Consider the following 18827-nt stretch of genomic DNA (forward strand, 5'->3'; position numbering starts at 1 on the left):
GTGTTGAAAAACCACTTTTCGCACTTGTGTTAGTGTTGAAAAACCACTTTTCGCACTTGTGTTAGGGTTGAAAAACCATTTTGGCACTTGTGTTGGTGCAGGAAACCACTTTTGCACTTGTATTAGTGTGGAAAAAACACTTTTCGCACTTGTGTTAGTGTTGAAAAACCACTTTTTGCACTTGTGTTAGTGTTGAAAAACCACATTTAGCACTTGTGTTAGTGTTGAAAAACCATGTTTCGCACTTGTGTTGGTGCAGGAAACCACTTTTGCACTTGTATTAGTGTGGAAAAAACACTTTTCGCACTTGTGTTAGTGTTGAAAAACAACTTTTCGCACTTGTGTTAGTGTTGAAAAACCACTTTTCGCACTTGTGTTGGTGCAGGAAACCACTTTTGCACTTGTATTAGTGTGGAAAAAACACTTTTTGCACTTGTGTTAGTGTTGAAAAACCACTTTTCGCAATTTTGTTAGTGTTGAAAAACCACTTTTGCACTTGTATTAGTGTGGAGAAAACACTTTTGGCACTTGTGTTAGTGTTGAAAAAGCACTTTTCGCACTTGTGTTAGTGTTGAAAAACAACTTTTCGCACTTGTGTTAGTGTTGAAAAACCACTTTTCGCACTTGTGTTGGTACAGGAAACCACTTTTGCACTTGTATTAGTGTGGAAAAAACACTTTTCGCACTTGTGTTAGTGTTGAAAAACCACTTTTCGCACTTGTGTTAGTGTTGAAAAACCACTTTTCGCACTTGTGTTACTGTTGAAAAACCACTTTTCGCACTTGTGTTGGTGCAGGAAACCACTTTTGCACTTGTATTAGTGTGGAAAAAACACTTTTCGCACTTGTGTTAGTGTTGAAAAACCTCTTTTTGCCCTTGTGTTAGTGTTGAAAAACAACTTTTCGCACTTGTGTTAGTGTTGAAAAACCACTTTTCGCACTTGTGTTGGTGCAGGAAACCACTTTTGCACTTGTATTAGTGTGGAAAAAACACTTTTTGCACTTGTGATAGTGTTGAAAAACCACTTTTCGCACTTGTGTTAGTGTTGAAAAACCACTTTTCGCACTTGTGTTAGTGTTGAAAAACCACTTTTCACACTTGTGTTGGTGCAGGAAAACACTTTTTGCACTTGTGATAGTGTTGAAAAACCACTTTTCGCACTTGTGTTAGTGTTGAAAAACCACTTTTCGCACTTGTGTTAGTGTCGAAAAACCACTTTTCACACTTGTGTTAGTGTTGAAAAACCACTTTTCACACTTGTGTTGGTGCAGGAAACCACTTTTGCACTTGTATTAGTGTGGAAAAAACACTTTTTGCACTTGTGATAGTGTTGAAAAACCACTTTTCGCACTTGTGTTAGTGTTGAAAAACCACTTTTCGCACTTGTGTTAGTGTTGAAAAACCACTTTTCGCACTTGTGTTGGGGCAGGAAACCACTTTTGCACTTGTATTAGTGTAAAAAAAACACTTTTCGAACTTGTGTTAGTGTTGAAAAACCACTTTTCGCACTTGTGTTAGTGTTGAAAAACCACTTTTCGCACTTGTGTTAGTGTTGAAAAACCACTTTTAGCACTTGTGTTGGTGCAGGAAACCACTTTTGCACTTGTATTAGTGTGGAAAAAACACTTTTTGCACTTGTGATAGTGTTGAAAAACCACTTTTCGCACTTGTGTTAGTGTTGAAAAACCACATTTCACACTTGTGTTAGTGTTGAAAAACCACTTTTCGCACTTGTGTTGGTGCAGGAAACCACTTTTGCACTTGTATTAGTGTGGAAAAAACACTTTTCGCACTTGTGTTAGTGTTGAAAAACCACTTTTCGCACTTGTGTTATTGTTGAAAAACCACTTTTTGCACTTGTGTTAGTGTTGAAAAACCACTTATCGCACTTGTGTTGGTGCAGGAAACCACTTTTGCACTTGTATTAGTGTGGAAAAAACACTTTTTGCACTTGTATTAGTGTGGAAAAAACACTTTTCGCACTTGTGTTAGTGTTGAAAAACCACTTTTCGCACTTGTGTTAGTGTTGAAAAACCACTTTTCGCACTTGTGTTAGTGTTGAAAAACCACTTTTCGCACTTGTGTTAGTGTTGAAAAACCACTTTTCGCACTTGTGTTGGTGCAGGAAACCACTTTTGCACTTGTATTAGTGTGGAAAAAACACTTTTTGCACTTGTGATATTGTTGAAAAACCTCTTTTCGCACTTGTGTTAGTGTTGAAAACCACATTTCGCACTTGTGTTAGTGTTGAAAAACCACTTTTCGCACTTGTGTTAGTGTTGAAAAACCACATTTCGCACTTGTGTTAGTGTTGAAAAACCACTTTTCGCACTTGTGTTGGTGCAGGAAACCACTTTTGCACTTGTATTAATGTGGAAAAAACACTTTTTGCACTTGTGATATTGTTGAAAAAACACTTTTTGCACTTGTGTTAGTGTCGAAAAACCACTTTTCACACTTGTGTTCGTGTTGAAAAACCACTTTTCACACTTGTGTTGGTGCAGGAAACCACATTTGCACTTGTATTAGTGTGGAAAAAACACTTTTTGCACTTGTGATAGTGTTGAAAAACCACTTTTCGCACTTGTGGTAGTGTTGAAAAACCACTTTTCACACTTGTGTTAGTGTTGAAAAACCACTTTTCGCACTTGTGTTGGTGCAGGAAACCACTTTTGCACTTGTATTAGTGTGGAAAAAACACTTTTCGAACTTGTGTTAGTGTTGAAAAACCACTTTTCGCACTTGTGTTAGTGTTGAAAAACCACTTTTCGCACTTGTGTTAGTGTCGAAAAACCACTTTTCACACTTGTGTTAGTGTTGAAAAACCACTTTTCGCACTTGTGTTAGTGTTGAAAAACCACTTTTCGCACTTGTGTTAGTGTTGAAAAACCACTTTTCGCACTTGTGTTAGTGTTGAAAAACCACTTTTCGCACTTGGGTTGGTGCAGGAAACCACTTTTGCACTTGTATTAGTGTGGAAAAAACACTTTTTGCACTTGTGATGGTGTTGAAAAACCACTTTTCGCACTTGTGTTAGTGTTGAAAAACCACTTTTCACACTTGTGTTAGTGTTGAAAAACCACTTTTCGCACTTGTGTTGGTGCAGGAAACCAATTTTGCACTTGTATTAGTGTGGACAAAACACTTTTCGCACTTGTGTTAGTGTTGAAAAACCACTTTTCACACTTGTGTTAGTGTTGAAAAACCACTTTTCACACTTGTGAGTAGGTGATAAATGTTGATTCTGGGACACCTCCGTTTAACATGGGAAATCCCTATCTAATGTCATTTACCCCTTGTCTTTTTCAAAAATCATAAACACCTCTATTTCTCCCTCTATGAACCTATAATCCTTCTCACCTTATGAACCTATGATCCTTCTCGCCTTATGAACCTATGATTTTCTTCCTTTATGAACCTATAATCCTTCTAGCCTTATGAACCTATGATCATTCTCACTTCCATGTAAATTTCCCTCTCACCATCACTTTTCTTCATTTCCCCTTAACACCTCTATTCCTGACCCCCTTGGTCTTATGGGCCTTTTTCTCTTACTATCAATGATCATTGTTGTTCATTGATCATTGATTATGTTCGGGTCCTGTGCCACACACTTTTTGTTAAGCTCCGCGCCACTTTTTGTTAAGCTCCGCCCACTTTTTTGTTAAGCTCCGCCCACTTTTTGTCAATCCCCGCCCCGTTTTGGTAGGCCCCGCCCACGTTTTACTAAAGCCCACCCACTTTATAAACTCTCCAGCATTACATTATTTTTAGTTAAGACATTACATCATTTTCTGTTGAAACATTACATCATTTTCTGTTGAAACATTACATCATTTTCTGTTGAAACATTACATCATTTTCTGTTGAAACATTACATCATTTTCTGTTGAAACATTACATCATTTTCTGTTGAGACATTACATCATTTCCAGTTAAGACATGCCCAGACTTGCCCAGACTTGCCCACACTTGCCCAAGGGAATTTCCACAGGAAATGACACCCCCAGTCTTTCTTATAAAAGGCACTAACCACACAGGCCTTTTCAAACACACTTTCTGCTTCACTTGAGAATGGACTACTATGCTGAAAAGGAGTTGGATAACTTTGACATTCCTTGGAGTCCTACTACCTGTGTGGAGCTCAACCTTCAGATTGATGAACTGGACTCGAACCTCTTATCAATGGAGGTAAGTTTATTTATTTATTTATTTATTTATTTTATTTTTTTGTATTTTTTTTTTTGTATTTTTTTTTTTTTTTTGTATTTTTTTTTTTTTTTTTTTGTATATTTTATTTTTGAATTTTTTTTTTTTTTTTTGTATTTTTTTTTTTTTTGTATATATATATATATTTTTTTTTTTTGTATTTTTTTTTTTGTATTTTTTTTTTTTTTGTATTTCTTTTTTTTTTTTTTTGTATTTTTTTTTTTGTATTTTTTTTTTTTGTATTTTTTTTTTTTGTATTTTTTTTTTTTTTTTTTAGATAAGACTCGTGCAAGAGTCAGCAAAGTTTCTTTTAATATTCATAGAGCTTGATTTATATAAATAATAATATTGTATTAAATTAATACGTTGTTATTTTCTCTCACAGGAAATTGTATCTGAGATACAAAATGAAAATACCACTTTTGCCACAACCTGGGGTGAAATGATGATTGATTTGTTTGAAGACCTTTTGAACAACCAAGACCCACAGAACGAGTTCTACCTTGATGACCCAGCCAAAGAGTTATACCGTGGAGACTCACTAAATTTGGGAAAAACAAATTATGAGGTCTGCCTAGATGGTTCTAACTGTGGAGCCTACCTTGGAGACTCACTAAATTTGGGAAAAACAAATTATGAGGTCTGCCTAGATGGTTCTAACTGTGGAGCCTACCTTGGAGACTCACTAAATTTCATAAAATTAGGAAAAGAGTTTTACCTTGGAGACTTTGAAAACTGGTTTCGTTTTGGAGACTCTAGCTGTGTGGAGCTAAACCTTCACCTTGATAAACTCGATTCAAATTTCTCATCAATGAAGGTAATATTTTATTTTAATATACATATAATAATTGTGTATTAAATGTAAAAAATAATTAATTAATACGTTGTTATTTTCTCTCACAGGAAATTGTATCTGAGATTCAAAATGAAAATACCACTTTTGCCACAACCTGGGGTGAAATGATCGATTTGTTTAAAGACCATGACCAAGAGAACGAGTTTTACCTTGATAATCCAACGAAAGAGTTTTACCTTGGAGGCTCTTTGGATTCTAAAGCAATGAACAATGTTCTTTCTTTAATGACGTTTGATTTAAGGTAAGTTCAGTTGATTAATAATCAATTAAAGTATATGTTATTTCATTCAATATTAGATAAGTAATATATTTCTTTTTTACATGTATTTCAGCAATATCAAGAAAGTTCGGGGAAGAAGATGCTGGAAAATACTTTCTTCCCATTTCTACTTTTTCCAACTTGAAAGCCTTGAAAGACAGAATTGGAGGAAGAGGAAAAATATATATATTGAAATACGTATTAAAAAACATTTTTAAAAAATATTGAAATACGTATTAAAAAAAGAAAAGGAAAAAAAGATTATGCTAGGGTTAGGGTTGGGATTTTGAATGTGAGGGTTAGGGATGGGGTTGGGTTAATGGGTTAGGGATGGGTTGGGTTAGGGTTGGGATTTTGAATGTGAGGGTTAGGGATGGGTTGGGTAAGGGATGGGGATGGGTTAGGGATTGGGTTGGGTTAGCGTTCTGGATGTGAGGTGAATTTTTGAATGAATGTCAAACCTCACAGACTCATTTATCTTATATTATCATTGAATTGTTTTAAAAAAGTTGGGAAAAGATAAATAGAATTGGAAGGTCATACAAAGAGATGGAGTTAAGAACTTTTTTTAATGGTTGATGTAATGGATTCAGTTGTTTTGACTAACAAATATGGTGTTTTAATGTGGGGGTTGGGTTAGGGTTTGTACATTATTATGACCCACTCACACACACACAAAAGTTAAGCCCCAACCAAAAAGTTGTGGGATTCTGTGTTTGGGGTTCACAGATTTAAAAACGTATCCCCATGATACACACAAAAGTTAAGCCCCAACTAAAAAGTTGTGGGATTCTGTGTTTGGGGTTCACAGATTTAAAAACGTATCCCCGTTATACACACAAAAGTTAAGCCCCAACTAAAAAGTTGTGGGATTCTGTGTTTGGGGTTCACAGATTTAAAAACGTATCCCCATTACATTTTTTTATTTATTTATTATTTTCAAGGGTTATCAGCTTTGTTTTTTGTAATTCCTGTGAATAAAATGACCCTAAGATTTCTTCTCCATTTAAATCATATAATTTGTAGGTCCAAGGGACTGTATCCATTACATCAACGATTTTAAATAATTCATTAGTCCATTTTTTTGTATAACCTTTCTCAAAATGGCTTTTCCATCTGTATATTCTTACAATATCACCAACTTTGAACTTCGGTTTTCTCAAATTAATCTCCTTTTCATATTCTAATTTTGTAAATGATTCTGATGGTTTTGATTTTGTTGATGAATGAACGGTATTATTGTAATTATCTACAATACCCTGAATTAAATACACCCATTTTTGAGAACCGAGTTGTGTGAATTTTTTATATAGCCTCTCTTTCAAAGTACGATTAAAACACTCAATAACAACTGCTTTTCCTTCATTAAAGGTGCTGTATAATTTAATACCCTCCCCCTTAAGAAATTTCATAAATATTTTGTTATAGAACTCTGTTCCCTCATCGGTCCACAGTTTCTTTGGTTTTCTTTTACTTTTATTAAATATCTGTTGGAAGGCTAACATCAGAGTATAACCTCTCTTGTTTTTCAAAGGAACAACCCAAGCAAATCTACTCCTCAAATCAATAACGGTTAAAGCATACTTGTATCCCTTATCATTTTTTAGTTCAATTAAATCAGCGGACCATATGTGGTCGGTGTATTTAGAATAAACTTTCCTTCTTTTAAACTTTGTGATTATAGGTTTATGTAATTCATCAGCCAAAAGCTCCTCAGTCTTGATGACATCATGAGAGCCTAATAGTTTTTTGAGGGTGAATAACCAAGGCCAAGTTTCAATTTAGCATTTATCAAATTTCTCACAATAAACCTATCAACTTTCTCTCTCAACGTTGGATTTTGTATCAAAGACAAATTATACAACATTTCTCTGTCGGCTTTATGTTTTTCAGTCAACGTAGTGGTTTTCCCATAAGCAATATCATGCTTCATACACACTTCATCAACCCTATTTGTAGGTTTAGACCAAGGTTTAGGATTGTCAGCCTCATCTAATCTTTTATCCAAGTTTGTTCCTGGGCCACAGAAAGAATACCCTGGAAGGTGTAATTCCCCTGGAATTCCAGTTGTTGTAAATTTGCTACCTGACAAAAACTTTTGTATGTCTCCTCCACTTTTAGGAGAGATGAATTGACACTTTTTAGAGCCACACACTTGACATATTCCTTTTTGATAAACTCTATTATTTTTAGCTTTAACATAAGAGATATTTTTAGATTTAGTTTTCTTTTTACATTTGAGACAATAACTCATATTTATTTATGAGAAAAAGTCCTACATAGTGCCAAAACCTTTTTGGTTTTCAACATATACATTTCTATCTTGATTTTTAAAACATAAAGAATCCTTAGAAATGGCTTCACTCTCTCCTCCATTTATTTACAAATAAAACTAACTAAAGTCAATAACACCAACATCATCAACTATATGTTGTATATCTGCGCTCTGAATTCATTATAGCAAATTTAAAAACCAATATGTTCGTAAGAGTCATTAATTCTTTATTTTCCTCTTCAGTGCGTTGAGATTTATTTATTTGCCGTAATACCTTCAATCTTTCATTAATCTCAGGAATGGTCATATTTTTATATTTTTCCACCCTCTCTCTTTCCTCCCTCTCCTCCTTCTCCTTCTCCTCCTTCTCCTTTTTCTCCCTTTCATCCTTCTCCTTTTTCTCCCTCTCCTCCTTCTCCTTTTTCTCCCTTTCCTCCGTCTCCTTTTTCTCCCTTTCCTCCGTCTCCTTTTTCTCCCTTTCCTCCTTCTCCTTTTTCTCTCTTTCCTTCTCCTTTTTCTCTCTTTCCTCCTTCTCTTCTTCAACTCCTTCCTCATCCCTTGCTACCCTTGAGTTTGAACCCCAAAGAATATTATACATATACTCATCTGGATTTTGAGATATTCTTGTATCTATAATTATTTTTCTCATAATAGGATACCAATAAGATTTGTTGACGATTTCTAAAAGAGTTTTATATTTCATAACTTTGAGAAGTTCATTTTTATTTAATATTTTAAACAAGTCTCTATTTGTGGGTTTAACAATATCAGTATAAGGCCAGTTTTTAATGACAAAATTCCCATGTATATGCTCCAAATCATAAGGTATGTAATACCGAGCACCCTTTTCTTGTAGGTATCCTTGAATACAAAAATTATAATTCTCTTGTAGTCTTCTTCCTGCCATTTATGTATCAGAAATATATGTGAGATTAATATTATGACAGGTAATACCACCCCATCTTCCCACTACCAAATCGGTTTGTATTCCTCGGCTTTCTATCCTTATCTCATTACCTTCCTTCTTTGTCATGCGAACCATCGCTATACTATCATATATTTTTCTTTTCTTAAAATCACGTATTTGTTGTTTACTAATTGTACTTCCACATAAATCCTTATCTTCACCAAGTGGATAATATTCTTCTTTACGAGACTGATTTAAATCATGTAGGTCTTCTATGTTTATTGAAAAAGACCAATTATACCCTAAATCAGGCATATCATACCCCCATTTATTAATTCGCATATTAACTAAATGTCCTTCTTTATAAAATTCAATTGTAAGCAGGTAGTTAAATTCAATGAGGAAAGGTGTATGGTCAGTATAACCAGGTGTTGTGGTTGTAAATTTTACTTGTTTAACAAAACGTGCTGTTTTCTTTAAAAATATATATTGTGATAAATCACTTAATCTAATTAAGTCATTCGCATCTGTAGGGTTTGGATAATTGATTAATTTATAAGTATTCTTCATATTAATATTTTTACTTACACTATATTTTTGTCGTTCAGCCTGTGCCTTTGTATAATAATTTGATAAATCAATATCCTGAGAGGATTTTCCAAAGATAGAACCATCTTTTCCAACATAAGTCATTTATATTAGATTAAAAATGATATCATAAAAATTTTCATTATTGTTGAGTTGAAATAATACATATAAACATAATTGACCACAACATTTAGAATTAATTTCTTGAACTTGAAATGTTTGATAAACACCATTCTGTAAGAATTGTATTACTTCAACAGGTGGTGGCATACCATAACTATCAAAATAATATTTATCCTGACTATTATGAATACAAACCCAATGAGAACCATTCTGTGTGTCTAAATTCATAATAATATTCTTTGTATTCTTATTTATATGTATTAATTCATCTCTCATACAAATAACCACATTATCAATTTTTAGTGTTTTACAATACTTAGCCAGTTCTATATTTGACGTTGTATTCTTTCCAAATTGTTTAAACCATTTATCCATTTATTTATGAGAAAGATACAATCCATTACCCCGTTTAGTTAGTTTAACACCCGCTTGAGCGATAGAGGAAAGCATATCTCCAACTAACAATCTAGCTTTATCAGGTAGACTTTCAAGTTTTTGAGCAAAATCTACAATTACACCACTTCCACTAATTTGTTTCTCCAACTCCTTGTTATGTCTTTCCAATTCTTTTTGAGCTTTTAGTTGTGCCTTCCTTTCGTTAGCAGTTTTTATCGCTGCTGAAATACCACCAGTCAATGCTCCCGCCGCACTTAAACCAGCAAATAAAGGAATTAGAAATGGGAGAAATCCTCCTCTTGACTCGTCTATTGAATATTTCTTTAACATAGGTTTTGTCATTTTAATTTTAAGTGATCCAGCATCATTTAGTGTTTTCACCTGCTCTCTTGTGAGTAAAACATCAATTCTTACTGCTCCTTTTCTTTGAAATGTATTAACATTAATAATACAAGGCTTTTGATTTTGAATACAAGAGGTTAATTTATCAAGATTGATTTGATTAACATATACCCCTACCATTTATTTATGAGAAAAAACCTATGTGATATTAATCATAACACCATTATCTGTATTAATCTGTAATTCTGTTTCCTCCAAAAGCAAACAATAAGCATCAACTTCTTCATTCTCTCCTCTTTCAATGTATAGAGAAGTATCCACTCTATTAGACTTTATAGTTTCCTTTTGAGAACTCAGGTCAATTGCGTAGATTGTATAAAGTTTTTGAAACGCAACCATATCCAAAATAGGTTCATTATTACCATTACTTTCACACACCTTTTGGTAGGACTTGTAGGCTTCCGCATAATCATTTTTTTCCCAATCAATTTCCAATCTATCTCGCGGATAAAATGTTCCATCAAGAGAAACCCGAAGTTGTTTCACCTTAGCATTATCACTCAGCGCATTATTCTTATTAGTACCCTCCTCTCCATCTGGTTTTTTAAAAATGAGCCAGAGGTATCGTGGCTTTCCTTCAAGAACACCCAAATTCCAAGTGTAGGTAGTGTGTTCCAGTTTAACGTGTTGACATCTTCTTTTAAGGTATGATACATTTAGCGGTTTCTTTGAGTTAAGTCTTCTATTTAACATCTCTTCCGTTTTAAGATTAGGAGTATATTCACTGATATACCAACACAAATCATTAATAACAAATTTATTATTTTCTCCAAAAGCATTTTCATCCCCAAAAAGCAACCTATTTACATTATCATTCCTTTGTAGTTGAAATCTAATTTTAAGCCCATACAAAACTTTATCATAATCACAAAATCCAAATATACCTTTCAGAGGTACTGCTACCGTAAAACTATTCTCTGCTTTTGTATCATCATTATACATTGACTTCCTTTGACTATAACCAGGGTCAGCATTTGTTCCCGTTGACATATCAGGAATAAAACCTTCAACAGCTCCCTTACCCATTCTATCACTAAACGAATATAGTGTAAATTTCATCATTTCAGATATAGCAGAGACATAATCAACCGCTTCAACCTCTTGTGTTCCAATATACAGGCGGACACTATCAAACATTTTCCAGAAGAAATCATTTACGAGTGTAGCATTAGTATTATTCGCAGCCTTAGTGAATTTAAATTTACACAGCAAGAAACTATCAGCTATATTCAAGTAAGTTTGTTGATTATTTATTTCAAAACTTTTTGTTCCGTTTGAATTCCAGTCTGTTCCTGTTATAGCATTTACCTTAAAATAGTCTTCCTTTTTAGTAGAGTTTGAAATGATAATCGTATCATCCAAATCATAGATACTATCAATCGCTTCCATACTTGTATTTATATAGCATTAAAATCGTTGAAACCCTGACCCAAGTATTTTAATGATTTTTTGTCGTTCTTGTGAAGATAGTTGAGTTTTACCTTTTTTAATTTCTTTGATTGCTTGTAATTTATGAGACTCCTTTTGAGCATCTTTTATACTCTTTATAGCACCCGCAACTGAGCCCACGGCTGAAGCAGTTGAACCAATTAGGTCTTTATGTTTAAGGATGGTTGAACCAATACCCATTAGAGTATCAATTATCCCATCTCCTTTATTTCTCAATTGATGTCCCACACCCCGTTGTCTCTTTGGTTTATAGTATCCTCTCCCAAGAAACATACCTTCACCCTTATAGTATGGTGAAAGGAACATCCCATCCCCTGTAATTATTTTATATTTTCCCAACTCGTGTTTTCTCACAATAACCATTATTTATTTATTGAAAAACTTCACGTAGGTGAATTCTGGTGGATATAATTTCATCATTAAAGGATATCATACGATTATCTTGGTCGGTTATCCTAAAATTTACTCTGTATATGGTTTTTCCTGACACAGGTAAATAGACAAGATTTTTTGGTTCCATATTAAATTTATAACCAATCGGGGTTGAGTATGCGCTGAATGAAAATATTGTATTTGTTCTTATTCCATCGTTATAAGCACCATCAATCAAATCACAATGAATTAATACTGAATTTATACCGGAGGATATTTGAATGACATTATCACTGTAAGACGTCCCGTTAGTTTCAATCTTTTTAGAAGAGAACCCCAATAGCTCTCTGAACGAATTTTCAATCGTGAAATCAACTTTATAATTATTTTTAAGTTTAATAGTTGATTTTGAAGTGTGTTTTTGAATATCTATTACAATATTTTTTGGTTCATCACCTTTTTCTTTCATAAGGCGAGAGACTTCTGAAGATATTTGAGAAATCTCGTAAGCACCGGGTGAAACGGTTATAGTTTTATATCCACTTCCTGGATTATAACTAAACTTGTTGTTTTTCTCTGTGATATTAAAAAGGGTATTGTAAGTCTCCATTGACAACAAAGAAGCCTCATATTCTTTTTTGGGGTCAAGTTGTAGTGGGTAAGGGAATGAAGCTGTGTAATCACTCGTTGTGAAATTAAAACTAAGAATTGTGCTTCTCATCTTATTTAATATCTAATAAAATATCTTTGTATTGACATTTATTAATTATTTTCATATTCATCAACTGATCTAAAATGGCGGATGCTTCATTAAAACAATTGTTGTTTCCAGCCTTCTTACTACCTAACAACAATAATAACCTATTAACTAATTGTGATGGGTCATTTGGAAGAAAACTAACACCCGAACCAAGCTTACTTAAAGCATCAATAATATGTTTCTCCTTCTCATTCTTCTTACTTTTACCAGCAACAGAAACTCCATAATCAAGTGCATTTAGCAACTCAATATACTCTCTATCTTCCTCTCTTTCCATATCAAGCGGTTCATCAAAATAAGGTGAATTAGAATGTCCATCTTTTGTTAGAAGAAACATTAATCTTGGGGTTAATTCAACATTTGGTTGGTCAGAACTTAAGAACACCAATTTATCATTAAATATCAATAACTTTTCTTTCACAAGATGGAACTGTGCTGGTTCTTCTGTTGGAATGAGACCTGCTCTGGTTTTTGAACCCTTCAAATATTCATTGTTTTGAAGAGCTTCTACAATATAATTGGAAAGTTTATTTACCTTCTCAAGATGCCGAAATAATCCTTCATCATCATATTCTAATTCTCCAAGTTCTTGCTCTGTCATTTGACTAAAATCTTTGAGCATTTGAAATTTTTTTGGAGTAAATTCTACCGTGGGAACTGTAGGTGAAATCGTTTGTTGAGTTTTTAAAAGTGGTTTAAAAAATTTCTCTTGTTTTCTTTCAAAGGCTTCTTCACCAGTTAGTTTCTGTCTCCTTTTCTTCTTTATGTCTTCCTGTTGCTTTACAACTTTTGAAACCAACTCTTGATGTTCTTTAAACTTTCTTACTCTTTCTTCGGTATTCATTTTCTGTATTTATTTATTGAAAAATATCATTTAGTATCTCATCTTGTTTCACAACAATATATTTATATTTTCCAATCGTGTGTTTCATATTATTTTCAAATTCCTTCTTACTACGTAATGTAGAACAATTATCTCTCCAAAAATTATTTGTATCTATTGAATTTAACTTAAATAAAATAAAAGTATAAGCATTGTTTCTTATTGAGCGCCGAGGGAGTTGAAAATATGACTGACTAAGATAAATACAATTACAAGAAGAATGTCTCCCTCTTGTATAGTAGCTATCCATTACTGTTTGGTTTCTCTCATTAACACAATCATCAAAGATAACGAGGTTCTTTTTTGATTTATCTAAATCTTGAGGTGAAGGTATATCATCCGTATTATCACTGAGAATACAAGTTATGGGTTTTGGTTTTGATTTTGATTTCTGTGTATCACAAAATAATTGTATTATATCATCAATATTATAATCATTTAGTTTGTTTTGAAGTTTAAATAAACCGATAATGTCTTCCTTTTTAAGACCCGCATTAAAACCCTGTGAGAGTAGTTGATACTCAGGTTGAAAACTTGACTTTGTAAAAATTATTAAATTATCATAATCTAAAAAATTAGGACTAAGGAGCATCTTTAAAAGTAAACAGGTTTTTCCACATCCGCTTGAACCGACTATTAGACATCTCAATGAATTTGGAAGATTTTTATGGTTATTAAATTTTATCTTATTTTCCCAAACAGGTAAAAAATCATTCATTTATATATTTGGAAAACAAGTCATCTAACTTTTTTTGAGTTTTTTGAGAAACTCTATATTTTATCCTGAGTTCAGGTTTAATTTCAAAATAATCCATTATTTTGTTTATATAGTATCTTGTATTAACATTTCCATTAAAATTATTTTGAATAATAAATATCATTAAACCCTTATACATTTCCTCAATACAAATAGTCTCTTCCCTTGTAAGAAATGGTGTATTATCACCATAATACTTAACATTCATCTCTCTTATTAATCTTGTAAAGTAATTCATTTTTGGTTCTAATTTAAAAGAGTTATATATTTTTCTATATTTTTTATTATCATTAATTAGAAGATAATCACAGAAAATACATTGTTTATATGCTTCTGATTCTGTATTAAGCTCCACTCTACCACAAGCCGGACAATTCTCTAATTTATCATATGGAGAGTCTGGAAATTCTAAATATCCTTCAGAATTTATCATATTTATAAAGTAAAATTATACTTAAAACAAAGTGCCTTTTTTAGAGGCTTTTTTAAAGATGAAACTGTGCTTAAAGTAAAACACCTTTGAGCTTTTCAACTCGTTTTATGTATATAACTTTACTTAAACTAAACGCAAATTTATTAGCTAATAAATACAATGATTCAAAACACAAAAGACAAATTTCAATCAATCTCTACTTCGGTGGAAGATATAGAAAAATATGTCAAAGATGTTAAATTGAACAAAGATAAATATGGAAATTTTTGGATTAAACCCATAATGGAGAATAACATGTGTCCTTTTATTAAATTTACGGGACAAGCTATGTTAATTAATAACTCTATTAAAGTAAATTTGACAAAAGTTTCTCCACTACTACTAACAATTTACTCAAAGCTTGAAAAGGTCATTGATAAAGAAGCTTTGAAAATGAATGATAAGACCATCAACGATTCTAGAGGAAACATTTGTATATTCTTTAATAGACCCAAAGATGTGGGTGAAATTAATAATATGAATATTAGTGGTGAACTATCATTCCGTACTCTGATTATTAGAGATTATTTGAAAATAACATTTAATGTAAAAAATATTGTGGTTATTAGTTCTAATGAAAGAAAATATATAGATATTGATGGAAGTTTAATGGTATGTAAATGAGTGATATTAACAGTCAATACTCTGAGAGTTATTATACTGAGAGTCTAGGATCTGAAGATAGTTATGATACTAATAGTTTGTGTTCAAATGATAGTTATGAGAGTAGCTTTATTGATGACTCAGATAGTGAAATTGAAATTGATGAACTAGAGTATCTAAACTTTCTGGCTAATACATAGACGCTTTACTTTAAGTAAAGTTATATACATAAAACGAGTTGAAAAGCTCAAAGGTGTTTTACTTTAAGTAAAGTTATATACATAAAACGAGTTGAAAAGCTCAAAGGTGGTTTTACTTTAAGTAAAGTTATATACATGAAACGAGTTGAAAAGCTCAAAGATGTTTTACTTTAAGTAAAGTTATATACATAAAACGAGTTGAAAAGCTCAAAGATGTTTTACTTTAAGCACAGTTTCATCTTTAAAAAAGCCTCTAAAAAAGGCACTTTGTTTTAAGTATAATTTTACTATATAAATAAATATGATCAAAGCAACGTATTGCGACGTTTGTGAACAAGAATATAAACAATACAAAAGACACCTTAAAACTAACAAACACACATTTAATCTACTTCACCTACTATCTCCTATTCAGAAGGAAACAAAACACTGTTCTGCATGTCATAAAAATATCCTCAAGAAAGGCTTCGAAATACATCTTAAAACAATTCTACATTTATCAAATTTTATCACAACTAAAAACTCTGATGGCGCATTCAAAGGACATATTAAAATAAGAGTCTTTAACTTCAAACCTCCTGAACCAGAGTCTATAGTTGATGCTGTAGAAATAGTTAAACCTGCTGTTCAAACGTTGATTGAAAAAACACTAAAAGAAATGAAACCACTTAAATTTTATATGGGAGTAAAATTAGAAATGACAAAGGACGAAGGAGTTATAGATACACCATACATGAGAACTGAGCCACACTTTATATCTTCATATCAAGATTTTAAAACATCAGGAGTCTATGATGAACTTATAAAACAAGAGCAAGATGTGGATAATTCAATCGTAGGAAGTGGCTTCAATATAGGAAAAATTATTTACATAGACATTCATATTCTTAAATCAGATCCTCTAAAAGCTTCTTCCTACATTGATTTACCCAGTGTTATCAAAAATAGAAAAGCAGTTATCAATATCAAAAATAAAGACAATAAATGTTTTCTCTGGTCTATTCTAGCACACTTACATCCTCCACATTTTCATGATGAAAGAGTATCTCATTATAAAAAATATGAGAATACATTAAATACGAAAGATCTAAAGTTTCCGATGGCTTTAAATGATATTCCTAAATTTGAAAAGATAAATAATTTATCAGTTAATGTTTATGGTCTAACAGAAACAAACAGCATTCAGGTTTTAAAGCTTTCTGACAATTGTAAACAAACTCATATTAATCTTCTATATTTTAATTCAGAGGAAAATTCACATTATACATACATTAAAGATATTGCTAAATTAATAAAACCACAAGTATGTAAAAGAACAAATAAAATATATATTTGTTTGCGTTGTCTTAACTTCTTCCATACACAAGAAAGATTAGATAAACATTCAAATTATTGTGGTGAACATAAATCAACGGTAATCAATATGCCTAAAGAAGGCTCAAATATCACATTCAAAGATGAAAATAAAAAGATCAAACATCCATTTGTTATATATGCTGATTTTGAAAGTATTCTAGAAAAAATAGATACTGCTTCTCCAGATCCAAAAGATTCATACACAAATAAATATCAAAAACATACTCCTTGCGGTTTTTGTTATTATATCAAATCATCCGTTGGTGATAAATATAACAAGTTAGAGGAGTATAGAGGCTCAAATACCCCAGAGGAGTTTGTGAAACGACTAGAAAAAGACTGTGTCCGATTAACCAAGATAATGAGAGAAACTAATAAACCAATGTCCTTGACGAGTGAACAGAAAAGGGAATTTAGAAAAAACAATGTTTGTCATATTTGTGAGGAAAAAATTGGTGAAGGTCTAAAGGTTAGAGATCATTGTCATCTCACTGGTAAATATAGAGGTCCAGCTCATCAAAGTTGTAATATTAATTATCAACTCCCCTCTTTCATTCCTGTCTTTCTTCATAACAACGCTCATTATGATACGCATCTATTTATTAATGAACTTTCAAAGACATCTGGACACATTTCAGCAATTCCTAACACAGATCAGAAATACATTTCATTCACAAAAACAATTCACACATCTCCTATTACTCATATCAGATTTCTTGATACATTTAAATTCATGGCAAGTCCATTGGCTAACTTGGTTCAAAATCTAAAAGAGTTTCCATGTCTTTCAGAGTATTTTTCAGATAAAGATTTTCTAACACAAAAGGGAATTTACCCCTATGACTATATGGACTCATTTGAGAGATTCAATGAAACACAACTTCCTTTAAAAGAAAATTTCGATAACAAATTAAACAACAGTCATATATCTGATAAAGATTATGTACACGCACAAAATGTTTGGGAAAAATATAACATCAAGAATCTTGGTGAGTATCACGATTTGTATCTCAAAACTGATGTGCTTTTATTGGCTGATGTATTTGAAGCCTTTAGATCTGTTTGTCGCACTGGATATGGATTGGATCCTGCTCACTACTACACAGCACCTGGATTGGCTTGGAGCGCGATGTTGAAAATGACAAAACAAGATTTGGATTTGATAACCGATGTCGATATGCTTTTGATGATTGAAAAGGCAAAAAGAGGTGGAATTTCACAAGTATGCTCGAGCAGATACGCAAAAGCAAATAACAAATATCTTCCAAATTATGATTCAACGAAAGAGAGTTCTTACTTGATGTACTATGACGCAAACAACTTGTATGGCTGGGCAATGTCTCAAGCTCTTCCTTATGGGAAACTAAGATGGGTAAAGGAAAAAGATTACACAAAGGTTTTACAAGATGTATGTATCTCTACACAAAAAGAATTGGATGATTCAAAGGTTGGTTATTATTTTGAGGTCGATTTAAAATATCCTGAAGAACTTCATATCAAACATAAAGATCTTCCATTTGCTTGTGAGAAAGAAAGTCCAAAGAAAGAATGGTTGAGTGATTATCAACGATCGTTTGATATAGGTGAATCAACAGAAAAATTACTTACTACATTATATAACAAGAAAAATTATGTACTACACCAAAGAAATTTGCGACAATATTTATCAAAAGGTCTAAGAGTAGAGAAGATTCAAAGGGTTCTAAAGTTCAATCAAAGTCATTGGTTAAAGGGGTACATTGATTTTAATACACAAAGAAGAACAGAGTCAAAAACAGATTTTGAGAAAGACTTTTATAAATTGATGAATAATGCGGTCTTTGGTAAGACCATGGAGAATGTGAGGAAAAGACAAAATATCAAACTAGCAACATCTTGGGAACAAGCATCAAAATTAATTAATAGACCGAGTTTTACTAGAGCTGAGGTCTTTACTGAGAACTTTTGTGCGATCCATTTG

At 32.4% G+C, this 18827-nt stretch overlaps 1 protein-coding gene across 1 annotated transcript; it reads left to right on the plus strand.

Annotated features, from left to right (window-relative positions):
* The first annotated feature begins 4025 nt into the window (after positions 1-4025).
* On the plus strand, positions 4026-5542 carry LOC144893357 (uncharacterized). Its single transcript, XM_078783927.1, has 4 exons — positions 4026-4191; positions 4595-5026; positions 5113-5306; positions 5398-5542. Exons 1-4 carry the CDS (start codon positions 4075-4077, stop codon positions 5540-5542), a joined length of 888 nt encoding a protein of 295 aa, XP_078640053.1. The 5' UTR covers positions 4026-4074.
* The last annotated feature ends 13285 nt before the right edge of the window (positions 5543-18827 follow it).

This window comes from Myxine glutinosa, chromosome 8, assembly GCF_964187855.1.
Source record: "Myxine glutinosa chromosome 8, kmMyxGlut1.1, whole genome shotgun sequence".
Lineage (NCBI taxonomy): Eukaryota > Metazoa > Chordata > Myxini > Myxiniformes > Myxinidae > Myxine > Myxine glutinosa.

Bases quoted from the DNA above. Each gene is read 5' to 3' on its own strand.
- LOC144893357 (XM_078783927.1), top strand. From the start codon at position 4,075: ATGGACTACTATGCTGAAAAGGAGTTGGATAACTTTGACATTCCTTGG. The intron at 4,192-4,594 runs GTAAGTTTATTT...TTTCTCTCACAG, and splicing joins CGAACCTCTTATCAATGGAG to GAAATTGTATCTGAGATACA. The intron at 5,027-5,112 runs GTAATATTTTAT...TTTCTCTCACAG, and splicing joins CAAATTTCTCATCAATGAAG to GAAATTGTATCTGAGATTCA.